The sequence below is a fragment of the Astatotilapia calliptera genome, chromosome 3, assembly GCF_964374335.1.
Source record: "Astatotilapia calliptera chromosome 3, fAstCal68.1, whole genome shotgun sequence".
Lineage (NCBI taxonomy): Eukaryota > Metazoa > Chordata > Actinopteri > Cichliformes > Cichlidae > Astatotilapia > Astatotilapia calliptera.
The window spans coordinates 39,822,615-39,837,976 of record NC_137424.1 but is presented as its reverse complement, the minus strand read 5'-3'; the positions used below and the strand labels follow the sequence as shown (position 1 = coordinate 39,837,976).

Here is a 15,362-nt window from a genome sequence, read left to right as displayed (position 1 = left end):
ATGAGCAGAAATATCAAAATGAGCAACGTATGTCAAAGACATATGAGTTTACCGTGAGCTAGCACAAAGTGAGGCAGCCAAAACAAACCACACTGAGCTGCTGATGGGAGCCATTTCTCTTTCTACTTTTATACAAACTACTCATATGTTTATTTTTGGCCTGTTCATTTTTTTTAGGACACTTTAGTTGCCCCATAAAGTCCAACGTTTTGCATCAGCTTATATATAGCAGCAGCAGTACAAGATCTTACCAATGTAAAATTGGTGTTTACCCATTACTGAATCTTAGAATTAATCTTAATTTAATAATTTAACTGAAAGTTTCCATTCTGCTTATATAAGTATGACTATTTTGATTTTTGGTTCAAGTAGCCTACATTTTACTACTAATCCTTCCTTGCTTCTATGAATACTCGAATTTCCCCTTACGTAATGTTTTAAATTAAGTTATTGCTATTTTTAAACTTCTTGCTATGTTTGAAAAGCAAAAATATAGCATTGGAAAATGCTCAATAAGAAGAACAAGTTAGTTTTAAACATTATATTTTGAGTTTAAGTTTATTTTTACATTGTTCTTAAAGCTGGATTAATTGTACAGGGTGGGCCATTTATATGGATACACCGTAATAAAATAGGAATGGTTGGTGATATTTAAGTCCTGTTTGTGGCACATTAGTATACGTGAGGAGGTAAACTCTTGAAGATGGGTGGTGACCATGGTGGCCATTCAGAAGTCGGCCATCTTGGATACAACTTTTGTTTTTTCAATAGGAAGAGGGCCATGTGACACATCAAACTTATTGGTAATGTCACAGCATGGGAGATGGGTGGTCTCGTAGGGTGTCTTGCATTGAAATCTGCTGCAATGACCTGGTTATCTGCAATGACCCGGTTACTGCGTTTACCAGATATCAACACAATTTCGATCCGCTCCTCACGTGTTAACCTCTTCGACATGTCAATGGCTGTGAACAAAGAGAAACTTGTAAATAACTCATGAAAGAATAAAGTTACGTTGAAACCAAGCACACCATTGTTTTTCTTGTGACATTATGTACATATATGTACTGTGTATTTACTGTAGTGTCTGGGTTTCCTGAGGAGGAGGAGCCGGAGAAGGTGGCTGTGATTTCTGGCATTTTGGCGCCCCCTGGTGGTCGGAGCTGCCCCAGTGTTTCACAGATCGCTCCGCTCCTTCTCGTCTTCCTCCCGCATCTGCAGCGAGCGATAACAAGTTTAGACGTCCCTGGTGACGCCGGTCTCCTCTTCCCGCCCAGTGCACAAAAGCCCTCATCTCAGTGACCCACCAAAGCCTTAGCCCATGTAAAATCCCGGAAAGGGGGAGGAGACTAGGAAGAAGTGGAGGGAGGCGTACAGCACAGCTGCAGCTAACAGGTTAAAGGAAGAGCACAGCAAGCTTCTGCTTTCCCACCACTTTCTTTCCATTTCTTGTCGCTGGATCTTCAGGGAAAACAGCCACTGAGGTGAGATATTTTTGTGTGAGTGTGTGCTGTTCCTCACCATATTTTAGCTCGAGTGTTTTTTTCTTCTTCTTTCTTTTACTACGACATAAAGACTGCTCACGAGGAAGGAGATGCTCGCGACCTTTACTTTAAGAAGCTGTAGGTGTTTTTCTCTTTAATAAGCTCTCATGGGAACATGAGAGGGAACTTTAATGACGTCTAAAGGGGCAAAAAAAAAAAAAAGCTTAATGCTGACATTTAGTGGCAGTTAGCTGCCAGTCTTGGGCTGACACGGGGCACACCCACTCCTTTTATTTTTATGATTTAGGTCTGAAATACTGTGCATCAGGGACAAAAGGGCCACGACTTTGAACCCAACATTGTCAGGATTGTTTTGGACCTCTGGTCTGTGTCTGGATATTATCCGTGAAGCTTTGTGTCGGGATGCCACATAGGGCACATTTACACACAACCTCGAGTCGCTCGCCTTGAACGCATGACCGATTGAAGTTAAAAATTCACGTTTGTGTTATTGTCGCTCTCTGCGCACCCTCCTCCAGTCCTGCTGGTTTCTATTACACCCACCCCTCCCCTTTTTTTCTCTTCTTCCCTTTATCCTTTCAGTTTCCCATAGAAACCGTGCGGGAAGTGTGACCTTATTTTTCTTCCTCCGCCCAGAAAAGCTCTGCACCATGTCTGCTCCTGGTAAGTGCCTAGATTTCACATTTATGCTGACTTTTGTTTTCAGTTTTTTCTTTGGACGAAAATATGAAGACGTAAGAGTGTTTTAAAAACGTGAGCAGTGTGGCGTACTTTAATAGTTTTAACACTTTGCTTCCATTACGTCACGCTTTGTAAAATGCTAGAAGTTTTCTCACACTTGCCCCGTTAGCTTTCCACTAAACCCAACAGCCTGAATAATGAGCACACTGTCCAGCCCACACAGTAGACTTCTGAAGGTGGGGGATGTTTTTTAATTTTTCTTCCCCAAGAAATTCCAGGAATACTTTCTTGAAAACACGTCAGTCTTTGGCCCAGCAGACTTCTCTCACTGAGTGGAAAAGGTGAAAGGTGCTATTGTTTGTGTATGCCAGCGCAGTGGATGCACCCACACTTTTTTTTCTTTTTTTTTTCTTTTCTATTAAATGTGAAGTAAAGAGAGGGATGTTGAGCAAAGGCAGACCACTAGCTTCACACTGTCTAACTTCCTTTTTAAACTTTCATTACACACAAATGGCACAAGAGGTTGTTTTTTAATTGTAGTCCACAAGGCTTTATTACATTCATCAGCCTTTGCCAGCAGACTCGTGACTAAATGGGCTTTTCCAGTCACCCGGTCTTGTTCGTTGTGGTTGTAACGACTCAAAAGAAAGTAGTGCTCCACTCATGAAAGTAAATCTTTTTGGAATTTTTTGGCATTCAGACAACAATTCTAATGCCGAGACAGGAGGGGGGGAAAAAAACAACACAAAACGTTGTCAGCTTTGTATTTATCCTTACTGCTGAGTGGGAATATCAAGTGCAAACTGATTGAAAACATCATTTTATAGTTTACATGTATTCCTCACTGGTGACTGAGCCTGACCTGCACATAGGTGGTAAAGCAGTGAGGGGAGCATAAATAGAGCAGGGACAGAATCTGCATCGGTGATGGCGTCACTTCACTAGAAGGATCCTCCCGGATCCAACCAGAGATCTTTTGCTTATTAGGTGAATATGTAAACCAATACTAGTCATAATATTAAGTAAACATGGGGGGGAGAATCCTTCCTCTTTCCCAGGCAAAGTACTAGCTGTCATGTCCACCTCGTTTTTGAGTGTCTTTCTCTGGACAGGGTTTAATTAATAATTTGATGGAGGAATAATTTCAGGAATGCTTTTCTGAGTAGTTTCTCGCTTCTGGTTGTCCATCCCTGCCCCTGCCCAGTGCTTGTAGTGCTGTGGAGACACTCCGAGGGAGGATCTGCTTAGCTGAGCTCATGGTGCATTTTCACCCTTCCATAGGAGTCCATGCTCACTCACAAGAGGAAGTAAAATTTTTCTAGATGAGACTGTGGAAAGATCATCAGGCACTCCTGCAGCTGCCTTCCTCTCACAATCTTTTTCTTGGTCGCGCGTGTGTGTGTGTGTGGGGGGGGGGAACCACAGGCCAGTGACCTTTAGAAAAGTTAGACTCATGTGCTTCAGGTAATTGCACGATGTGAATAAAAACCAGTTTGGCCAGTCTTGAGACCAAAATCCCTTATTGACATCCCATTCCATTTAAATGTGTATAGACCTTTTTGTTTAGTTTTTTTTTCCATTACCAGTATACTCGCTGCGATTCACATCAAAAAGCACATCTGTAAAGAACATACAGTGGAGAAAAGCAGCTCAGATATAACATTCAGAGAGAAACCCAACGGGCATGTGGACGCTCTCGTCAGCAAAAACAAGCTGATCTAAATTTGATCTTTCTAAATTCTTTCTTAATTATGTCCTGACTGCTGTTAGAAAACGGCACAGCACACATACTTTCACATGACGGTCTGTCAGCAGGTGTGACTCAGGAGGCTCGTCACGTCATTTGTGTTAAGGCAGTGACTTTATGGTTGATGCTTCCTGGTAGTAAAGTGAGCCATTAAGTAACCAATAATTTCTCTACGAGCAAAAATGTCTTCAGCTTCCTTTGTCTTTTCTTCCTTGGGCAGTTCACAACTTTCCCCAAATGAATATCTGGTAAAGGTAAATTTTGTTTTGTTAACCAAAGTCAGTTTGTCATTTATATTTCTATATAGATTTATATATTTAAAATAAGCAGAAAACCCTCATATTGGAAAAGACTACAAACACGGGAAAGCGAGATTACAAAGCTGTGTTGACCTTAAAATGAGTTTTCTGTGTGTCTCATTAATGCATGAGGAGCCCCACTTTGATCCCAGGTGGAGACACACATCTCCTGGTGTAGTAAAAAAAATAAATCTGTCACACTGAAATATGTGGAGCTACCCTTTGTCAATAAGGGTAGCTCAATAATCTTTGCTGTGCACGTAACCTGGTCAGAAGCAGGTTATATATTCAGTTTTGGTTTAAAATGGGCTGGAAGTGGCACGTTTTTACTGATTCTTTTATTTACAGCACGTTGTAAGCGCGATACAGATTCTCTGCTGGCTACTATGTTTTGCAAGAGCAGCTTGTAAAGCCGTATCTTGGAAAGATCGGGAATGAAGCGCAACAGTAAAGTTACAGCAGCTCACACTGAGCTTTGCAGTGTCAGAAAATCTATAAAAATGATTTGAGATCAGATTCTAATGTGTTGCTAAGTCTGTTTTACATGCCTCCACATGTCTTTTTATTAATATATGGGATGTTAATGTTTATTATTAGTTAAACGTGTAGCTGTCGTGTTAGGGGGGAAAAAACTAGAGCACCATGCAGTGTTTCAATAATTTTCTCAAATTAAAATGTTAATTTTTACTACTCTGTTTACTAAATCGCAAAATCAACAAGTTTCTGCAGCTTTAATCTCTTTTGTTTGTAACAGTGGGGAGTTTCACCATTAGGTTTTTATTATCATCGCCATTTATCATCATCATTTGATAATGTCTCTGATTGGTGTAGGAGACACTCGCAGGGAGGCAGAAAGCCCGGCTTAATAGAGGAAGTTGATAACCATCATCGTGATATTGGGGTTTCAGGTCAGGCCGGCTTACACACAGTTCTCAGGGCTAAAGGAAACCGTCCTCAGTACAAGTACAAACGACCACCACGATGCATTAGACTTGCACTATTAAAATTTTCTACATTTTCTGCCTCTCCACCACACCAGATTTCTTTTTTTTTTTTTTTTTTTTTTATCTTGTCTGTTAAAATCATAGCAGCAGTCCTATGATAGTGAAACTATTAACATTTTTTTTAACCTTTATTCTTGGAAGCAGGATAAGGGAAGGTGGTTAATAAAATTCGGCATTGATTTTCCATTATCTCAGACATTTTACATTTTACAGTGGGGCTTAAATGCTGTGTTCTAAATGAGGTCTGTACTATGGAACGAGATATGCGTGCGTGTGTGCACGACTGTAGTAGTGAGGGGAAATGTGTCTTTTTACACACCAAAGACTGATCGGTCAATGCTGTATAATTTTGACCAACGTTGTTGTCGTTATGAAGTGAGAATGATCACATTTTTGCATTTTAAACAAGGACATTACAAAACCATTCGACTCAGTTTAGACGTTATTGGCATAACATATGATCATAAGGACAGCTGTGTTCCAGTGGACCTTGCAGTTTATCTGATAACAGCGTTTTACACATTCATAAAAGTAAGCAATCCCCAGTTAGTCATTGTTATGAATCTTGTGAAAGTGAGTCCCATAGCACACAACAGAGGTGCAACTGGCCCTGTGTAGGGTCTTATGGCCCCTCGTGGCATTCTCCAGGGCAGCCACAGAGTAGGCTGGCTGCTAGCCTCTTGAGACTAGTGTGCACTTATGGTTCTGTTGATTTAACGCAACAGCTGCTTTAAATAAGATGCAAACACTGTGAGAGACAAAGTTACATATCCCTGTGCTGACGGCGTCCGCTCTTCCTATCTGAAATCCTCACTTAATGTAAGAATCTTCAGTTCCTGTCCAAAAGATCCCCAAATCTTAGTTTTCACATCACATATTCAGTTTTTCCACCATGGAAACACTGACAATTGGTTTCCAACATATCATGGATCCAGTTTTTCCAGTATAGGTAGGTCATTACTGTTGTGTTGCAATCACCGGCCAATTAGCTCTGCCCTGTCTACTAAAAAAAAAAAAAAAAAAGGGGGGGGGGGGGAAAGGGCGGATGATTCACAGCGTGCGCACACACGCACTCACACTCAGCAGAGTAGCTGCTTCTAGCGAGACACTCGGCGATCACTGCTCTCAGCTTCTCTCTCTGCTCTGACTGGAAGGTAAGAACCTGGAGACGACCAGCCGTGGTCAACGCAGCTGGTCTATAATCCTAAACAGCAGCTTCAGGCTTTTGACTCTTATATCATTTTTATGTGTGTATATTTATATTATCATTCATACTCAGGGTTGATGGTGTCTTTTAGTTTTTTGTGCCCTATCTTACATATGACAGCTTTATTTATTTTCCTTGTATTCTCTGGTTGTTTTATGGTAAAATTGAGCTCTACTTTCTAAAGTTTGACTGTCATAGTTTGTACAGCAACAACTGAGCTCATGAATTCAAATTCAGTCAAATCAGACTGTCGGTATATCTGAACAGGTTTTGATTGTGTCTATTTTTTTCCCCCTTCCAGTTTACCCAGGCGCTCCAAACCAGCCACCCTATCCCATGTCTCAACCCGGCGGAGCACCGTATCCAGTTCCTCCTGGATATGGAGATCCCAGTCAAGCCCCTGCACCGGGCTTCAACATGGGCTATTCAGGACAACCTGCGGTCATGTACCAGCCAGCACCCATAGGGCCAGCTCCAGGCCCTGAATACGGTGGCCCACCAGGGGGGATTTCACCAGCTCCTGGAGGTCCAGCAGTCCCCGTTGGTGTCCCACCTGGACTTGAGTACCTCACACAGGTAGGGCAGAGAAAGGTTAAACCAGTGCAGTTTTTTGTTGTTTTGTTTTATATGCTGTCCTGTTCAGCAGCTTTTGGAGTCACAATTATGATCTGAATGCACTCTTGTGCCAAACATATTTTGCTTTTCCAAGATGAGCTCTGAAAATTCACTGTAGGCTCCACTTGTTCACGTCTTTCTTTTATCTATCTAGTCATTCGTTCCTATTAGTGTTATATCAGGCATTACATTGTATGTTTAGTATTACAATATCCAAGCTGACAGGCAGATTAAAAAAAAAGAAAAGTCAGTGCAGTCAGGTGATTTTGAGAGCTACGATTGGTTCCACTGTCTTCTTAAATGTCACAAAAATTTTTTTTGTCACGAACTCTTAAGTAAACTTTCTAACAATGACCGATGACTCAGTTAATCCTTCCATTTTACTTGGAATTTGTATGAACTTGAAAAATTGCTGGCCATGTGCGTAACCCGACACAGTTCCTGGATCTGTTGCATGCCAAGCAGTAAGAGAAAAGGTCACATGTTTAAGACTGTAGTGGGTAAAAGTAGTGTTTTATAGTTCTGTTGGCTCACCATTGAAATACTTGCAGTTTGCTGCACTTTTTGGTGATCATTAATCTCAACTAGGATTTGTGACACTAAAGTCAGTTTCCTTTTTAAAACAATATGTGAGGTCATACGTGCTTTTAATTGTTTTTAGAAGGAAGAGACTTTCAGATTGCAGGATGTGCCACAGAGTTGCCTTTTTTCAGTTTGCTTTCTCTCCTTCGGTTTTAGATTGACCAGATCCTGATCCATCAGAAAGTCGAACTCCTGGAAGGTGAGGCGTGCATCTTGTTGAACACAGAATATTTAATCCTTCAGCAGCTCATAAGCAGCAGTGTGTGAGGCTTAAAGCCTCTCAAGATGAAAACGAATGGAAGAAAAATTATATCTGCCCTTGAAATTCCTTACTTATCTTTACTTCATTGCTCACCGTTTTCCCTTCTCTTCTCCCAACCACGCCCAGCATTCATCGGTTTTGAGACAAACAACCAGTATGAAATCAAAAACAGTCTGGGTCAAAAGATCTACAAGGCCAAAGAGAAGAATGACTGCTGCACCAGGAACTGTTGTGGCTCTCTGCGCAGCTTCGACATGAAAATAAAGGACAACATGGACAGGGAGGTTATCCGTCTCATCAGGCCTTTCCGCTGCGTCTCCTGCTGGTGTCCCTGCTGCTTGCAAGAGGTCAGTCCACTCTAATGTTTCTGTGTTTGAGTAGAAGTGACTTGGCTAGTGTTGAAAGAGGTTAATGGAGTCATATTGCATTCATTTACCACACCTAGACCAATATTGTTCCCGGTCAAAAGCATTTTTGGTGTGAAATCTGAGTACTCATCCATCATATCTGGATTATTGTATTTGATCTAGATGTGCTGGTTAATCTTTAGCTATATTAAATATCTGAAGAGACTCAAATAGGGAAGAATAAACTCTTTACTTTCTGTAGCACTCTGTTCACTTTCTGTAGCACTCTGTTCGTAGTTTATGTTAAGACATACCTAATCACTTTTTTTGATTAAATAAAGATAGATACAAAAGTTAGATCAGATAAAGGCAAATAAATCAAGACATTACAGTTTTATAAGGGGCAATGAATTGTTTTTAATGTAATGTAGAAATTAAAGGAAAAATCTGAAGATTTTAAGAGAAACGCGAGCTCTGTAGTTTATTTTGTGACACTTACACTTACAACAGCTCATCTCCTGTTCAGGATTTACTTCTATTCTTCAGGAATGTTTTTAGTGGAGCTGCTATACAAGTCTGATTTATTCGCCTGCCTCTGTTAACCCTGCTGGATTTAAAGTAGTTTTTAGGGTGGGAAGTGGGCTAATTTACTGCTGATTGGTCCAGGTGACCAAAGAAACTGCTCTGAGTTATCAGTGTGCTCTGTCCTGGAACCAACTGCATGCAGATTAATGTTCTCTGCATTGACAGTCGATTGGAGCTGCAGACCCTGCCTGTATCATTAGTGATAATTGATGTGAAATTGGAGTCAGTTTGACAAGGACACTGGTATTTGCTTTTTATGCACGTTTGAGTTTTATGGTGAAATGTACAGAGTGCACAGTGTAAGCAGTTAAAAGGAGGCTTCCAGTGAGCAGTCAATGCACTGTGGAACAGATGCAGACAGTTTAATTTCTTGAATTTCCCTCAGAACATCTGGTATCAGATGGTTATTTATCGGTTATTTAACACAACCTCTACAGATGTTATGAATGGGGATGCAATACATAAAGGCTGATACTGTTTGGTACCATGCTGTAAATATGCTTATTAAAGGTCTTGAATTCAACACAGGGAGACTGTGTGGACAGACTCGCTATGGCTTCTCTTGGAGATGATGTTAAAATAACTTTGTTTTTAAGCACGAGCTCCCTGCTCTTGTGGCTCAGATCCAAATAACATGTAAAAAAGCTACTTATCAACACGTCTCTAACACATTTACAGCTTAAATTTAAATCACAAGGTTCTGGCATGGCCGGGCCAGAGTCAGTATCAGCAGGAAAAGCCACGTCCATTATGTCGTCCTTCATATTTCAAAAGCTGTCCAGAGGGTCAGATCTGAGTCTTTGCCAGGACAATTCTGGCCCCCAAGACATTTGAATTCACCATAGTCTAGTGCATGTTATAGTGCATGTAACAGACATTTGATACTGCTACTTACAGCCAGACTGGAAGAAAACCTTAGTCCTGTGTTTAAAGTAATAAATAATTGTTAGTCTTTTCTCATGTAAAATACAGAGGCCTATCAGTTCTTCGTTCTTCATAACAACCTGCAGCCTCACAGTGCCAGTGGTTCATACCTTTGCCTTTCCTCTCTTTGTCTTGAGTTACTGTTGCCGAGTGGTTGCTGCTGACCGGTGTTTCAGTGCCTTTGTGTGCCACTCTGCTCAGGCAGGGTTTTGTTAAGACCATGAATGGCCCTTTTGTCTGTCCAAACTATTTCCTAGACTCCCTGATCCTTTGCCATACGTCCACTGAGACCTTTTTCTCTTTGCCCTTGTGTAATCACATCGTTAGTGGTCTGTCTACAGAAAGTTCCCAATGGTACAAATCTAAGAAGATATCCAATCATACTGCAGCTCTCGGTTTAGTGCCCAGACAGGAACCATGTGAGATGCATTCCCTTTGTTTACATGGTTTAACAATCAAGCAGTCAGCCTCACTTATCATTCCTGCTGTCCAGCATGACACCGCGTGACGTTTTATTTATAGCTGTCAGTGTCCAGGAAAGAGAGCAAACGAAGCTCTGTGAAATAGCTTTCTAATTTTGTGCAGAGCTACTATGTGTCTAACTAACTATGTGACCAACAGATGGAGGTCCAGGCTCCACCTGGGACCACCATAGGGTACGTCAAACAGGACTGGCACCCTTTCCTGCCAAAGTTTTCCATCCAGGGAGCAAACAAGGAGACACTCATGAGACTGGAGGGGCCCTGCTTTGCCTGCAACTGCTGTGGAGATGTCAACTTTGAGGTGAGCTCAGAGGGTCGTTGTTTGTGGGGGGAAACCGAACTCTGAGTAAATTTCATCCATCAGCCAACAGTGATTTGTTACAGATCCACTCAGATAATCTAAACAGGACTGGTAACAGTCACAGAAATGTTGATGATGATTTTAATTAAGTCAAAGGAATAGTTGATAGTTTTGGAAAACACTTTCTATTCACTTTATTGTAGAGTATAGTGAAAAGGTTGATACGACTCTTATCTGTCCATAAAATATGAGGGTACACCTCGAAGTCAGGCTACTATCCAGCCTGTGCAATGAAAAAATTAAATCTTCCTATTAGTCTCACTTCCTGGTTTCCCACATGACATCCTGCACACATTACTTGAGAATTGACATGATACAACTACTGGCTGCAAGTAGTTGTGATTAGACGCAGGGGAAATGCAATTGTAGGGAGGCTAAAGCAGCTTAAATAGCAGATCAGGTCAGCTGATCTGCCAGGATTGCAGCAGAGCCTGCTTTTTGTCATCTGTTTGCACAAAGGTTGTGCTTGAGATTTTCTTTATTACGTAATCTTCTTGTGTCTTGGTGAGCTTGCTTGTCAGTATTTTCTCCCACTCGTCCAGTTACTTTTCCAACACTAAAGAGCATTCATGGAAACACATTTTTCCCATTACTTTGACACCAAGTGAATGATCCTTAGTGCTGCTGGTGGTCAGATTGTGTTACCTTTCATAAGGACCAAAAAAGCTGTTTTATCTCCTGATAAGTGCATGTTAAGCTTTTATTTCTCAGCAAGAAGGCAAGAAAATTTTAAACAGCAGCAAGGCTGATGTTGTTTCCATTGTTTAAAGAAAGTGTGTGCGACAGGATTAACAACTTGTGATGAACGCTGGTATTATTTTTTTTTTGCAGCTGAAGGGGAAAGATGGTGGCACACCCATTGGTCGCATCAGCAAGCAGTGGAGCGGCCTTTTGAAGGAAGTCTTCACTGACACAGATAATTTTGGCATCCAGTTCCCGCTGGACTTGGACGTGAAGATGAAAGCTGTGCTAATGGGCGCCTGCTTCCTCATCGTAAGTCCCCAATCTAGAAGAACATAGTTGATTTTGAAATATGTGGTGTGTTGTTGAATAAAATAATTCATTACTTTTAACGTTGCTTTGCAGGATTTCATGTTCTTTGAGAAAGTCGGAGAGGCCAACCAGCGCAGCAGTGTGTTTTCATAACAGAGGAAAGAGGAACCGTGGGGGGGCGGCCTATGATGAAGGTGTTTTCCTGTTATGTAACATTTGTAATTGTTTTGTTCATTTGTTACCAGTCCCATAATCCATTTATATACACATACAACTCATTGTGAGTGAATAAACTCTTGATTAGATTGAAAACTTCGAATCTCTCCAAAGTCAAAGACTGAAATTTTCAGTGTTTCTGTACATTCTGTAGATGTTTCACCTCTTTTTAAGCACATCACTGTATTCATAGCAAGCAATTTACGCTACCAAATTTAAACTTGGAAACAGGTGTGGACACGCATCCTTTTGAATGTGTTTTGCTGCACTTGTGTTCACATTTCATTTCTTTCTTCTTTTTTGTCACCATCAGTTTGTCTTTTATTGTTAGTAATTTTATGTGCTTGCTCGAGCTTTATAAAGATATAACAGTATATCTAGTAGAAGTACAATACTGTTTTGTAGAAGATGTATTCATTGCTTTGCCTTCATTTATCCAGTTAAATGGTGGCAGAGTCGATCTGTCAGTCCATTGCTTTGGTATGGTGATCATCATAATCTGTGTACAGATATTTTTTTTAATTTAAAAGTTGGCTTTTGTTTATTACTTTGGTGTATGCTCTACCAAACCTATTACATTCCTTTGAGCCTCCACTGTAGGCTGTATTTAGTGTTAATCAGCAAGTGTTGGCATGCAAAACACACTAAGATATGATGCTTGACATGGTAAGCCTTAAACCTGCCTTGGCTTCATTATATCAATGTCACTGTGAATATCTTAGCACAGGGGTGTCAAACTCAAATACACAGTGGGCCAAAATTCAAAACTGGAACAAAGTCGCAGGCTAACATTAATATTTATTGAAAAAAAAAAAAAAAAAAAAACTTCCTCCAGATATAAGAATGAATCTTTTCTTAATTTGGCCCGTGGGCCAGAGTTTGACACCTATGTCTTAGCATAAGCATTTGGCGCTAACCACTTGTGGACCACAGTTCCACTACACAGAGCCACTAGCACAGCTTTTAATCTTTTTGTCACTTATCAGAAGCCATATAGAAAACCTCGACGTTAGCCACGGGAATCCCGCTCTGGTTGTTTAGCTCAGGGTGGCATCATGTGCAAATGTTAGCGTGTAAATACACTGAAGTATAATTGCAGATATGCTCATCATTAAACCTGCCTGACATTATTTTATCATCCATGTAAATAGTTTATCTTTAAGCTCAGTTTGGGCTAAATGCTAACTACAGCCAGGAGGTGCATCACCCTAAGTCTTTTTGTCATTAACTAAAGCTTATGGGAAACATTTAGCCACAGTAAACTGGCTGTTTAGCATTTAGCCCACATAAGGAAGTGACATCGTACTAGCATGTCTACATGCTAACTTAGATGGTTGAAATGGCAAGCATCTTAACTACTAAACAACCTGTTGTTAACATGTGCCACTGTTGAGGTTTTAGCATTTAGCCCAAAGCTCTACTGTGCCTACGTACAGACAGTACCTGCCTTGTCCTAATTGTGCAGTTAGTTGACTGCCTTACAAAAAAGTCTGAACTAGTTAGCCGCTGTCACTTGTTTAGGGATGTGTTGCCTTTATTGGTGTGAAGTTGTGAATCACACATTTTTACCAAAGTGCACTCTTTTTATTCAGCAACATGTCTTCAGCCATGGTGCATGATGCAAAGCTGTTGCACAGGCTTTACTCTAAATGATCCTGTGCTCCCTTTATGGAGTTTGGTGGTTGCCGGTGACACCTCACCATCCAGTTTCCTTCACATACCACTGAGTTTGAACATGTGCCTGCGTAATGACATAGGGGAGAGAGAAAATGCAGGCTGAGGGAAAAATTTAAAAGCAGATGTTGAGGTTAGTGAGCATTGATCTGGCCTCAGAATGGTTGGAAAACCCCACAGGCAAAGCTTGCATGAAACACTGTAGTTCCTAAGTCCCTGGAAAGAGTTGGTGCAGTTATGACTGCTGGTACAGAGAACTAGACAGGAGACCAGAATCTTAACTGAATCAATTGACTTGTTTTTTCGTTTTGTTTTTTTTTTTTTTTTAATTTGGTTGCTTTGCTCTACAGTGTTTGATAGATGAGAGGTTAATGTTGCACTTCTGTGTTTAATAATCACTCTTGTTCTGGGCACGCCTCCAGCGTGAGACCTGGTTGCCACAAGTGCTTTCAAATCCAGCTAGCTGTTTGCCATCACCAACCAAATGTATTGTATGTGCATGCATAGATATATGTATATGCTGAGTGGCCAGTACTAACCAAAGCATGTACAGTTGATTTAAGTTGCGCACTCACAGTTTACTGTTCCTCTGGAAGCTTTTTTTTCTTTCTATCATATATGTACAGCTGGGAGGGGCTGGAACATGTTTCCTGTGTTTTTTATCAAAAATGTTTTGTAACACTTTTCTTGTGATTGGACATTTTTACATATACAAGCAACGATGTATTTCTCAAATAAACAAATGCAACGATAAGCCTTTATTAAAAGCACAATCGTCTCTTGTTTTTCTGCCCACGTGATGCTGCAGGAAAATCTGGGGAAGGTGCTCTGTCGGCCTAAATGTGGACCATCTGGTTGCACTTGGAGAAAATGAGCTTTGGTTTAGTAGGGGAAATCTAGTCCCTCCTGCTCCGCCTCAAAACAAGCTCCATTCAAATCGTGCTTTTAGCCAATTTTATTTTTTTTAACTGTTGAATGGCATCCTCACTTCAGTCTGAACTTTCTGTACTATTTGCCTATTAACAGAAAGTTATTTATATCCATGCCGTTGTTCAGAAGCATGAGTGAAAGACAACAGCAGTGCTACTGGGTTAGATACAAAATCTTAGTGCTCCATCTCCTGGGAGCATGTGAGATGTTCATGTATAGTATTTCAGAACATGTCTGCACATGTCCACCCATCCCTCAAGAACACTGAGGCATGGCTTTGGAGTTTGTTTTCATACATGATCACCTAATATTTTACCTGCTATTGCTGTGCAAATATTTAAACCAGTTGTAGCGTGTCGGTGTACACAGGGTCAATCTTAGCAGGCAGTAGGACAAAGGTAAGAGCCTCTCTTAGAGAACTAAAGAGCCACAGAGCTGAGATCCTGTGTTCAGGCCACCAGAGATCAGTTTCTACTACAATATTTACAAATGTATTAAAACAGAAAACCTATGTGCAAAAGACGTGCTATTTAAAACCACATCATGTCATCTTTCTTCTAAGCTGTTTCAAGAATATTAGTCAGTTTTGTCTTTGCCCACCTTCAGTATATGTAAACATTATTACTTTTCTTTTTTTAATGCCTTTTTATATAGAGCATATATTGTTTTGATTTTCCTTGATGGCCATTTATATTTTACATGTATAAAATAGATTCCGATGGCTTATATTTTATCATTAGCTTCAAAAAAACAGATAGGCAAGTGGGATTTTTTTTTTTCTTTATTTGATGGTCTGACCTTTAGTTGCTGTTCAGCTCGCACTGGGTTCCAGTCATTTCATTGAAGTGCTTTATGAACCTCGTCCGTGGTCACGCCATGTACCGCCTCCATAACCTGAACAGAGCAATGAGAACAGCAGACAGTGAGCAGGAATACTGGAATTACTAC

At 40.7% G+C, this 15,362-nt stretch overlaps 1 protein-coding gene and 1 long non-coding RNA gene across 5 annotated transcripts; one reads left to right on the top strand and one right to left on the bottom strand.

The window, feature by feature from the left end:
* Positions 1-542: 542 nt before the first annotated feature.
* Positions 543-1,290, bottom strand: LOC145420960 (uncharacterized). The gene is made up of 2 exons (XR_013902204.1): positions 1,080-1,290; positions 543-965 (listed from the first exon to the last, which is right to left on the bottom strand). It is a non-coding gene; the product is annotated as an uncharacterized LOC145420960 (long non-coding RNA).
* LOC113018701 (phospholipid scramblase 1-like) lies at positions 1,284-12,404 on the top strand. 4 transcript variants are annotated; one of them, XM_026162020.2, is made up of 8 exons: positions 1,284-1,484; positions 2,088-2,168; positions 6,745-7,019; positions 7,797-7,839; positions 8,029-8,249; positions 10,380-10,541; positions 11,433-11,594; positions 11,688-12,404. In XM_026162020.2, the coding sequence occupies exons 2-8, from the start codon at positions 2,156-2,158 to the stop codon at positions 11,745-11,747; spliced, it is 936 nt and encodes a 311-aa protein (XP_026017805.1). In that variant the 5' UTR covers positions 1,284-1,484; positions 2,088-2,155; the 3' UTR covers positions 11,748-12,404. The 4 variants fall into 4 exon arrangements, with proteins under 4 accessions (XP_026017805.1, XP_080146615.1, XP_080146610.1 ...); XM_080290484.1 differs by having other exon boundaries at positions 1,399-1,484; positions 2,024-2,168; XM_080290489.1 differs by lacking the exon at positions 2,088-2,168 and having other exon boundaries at positions 1,368-1,484.
* Positions 12,405-15,362: the final 2,958 nt, after the last annotated feature.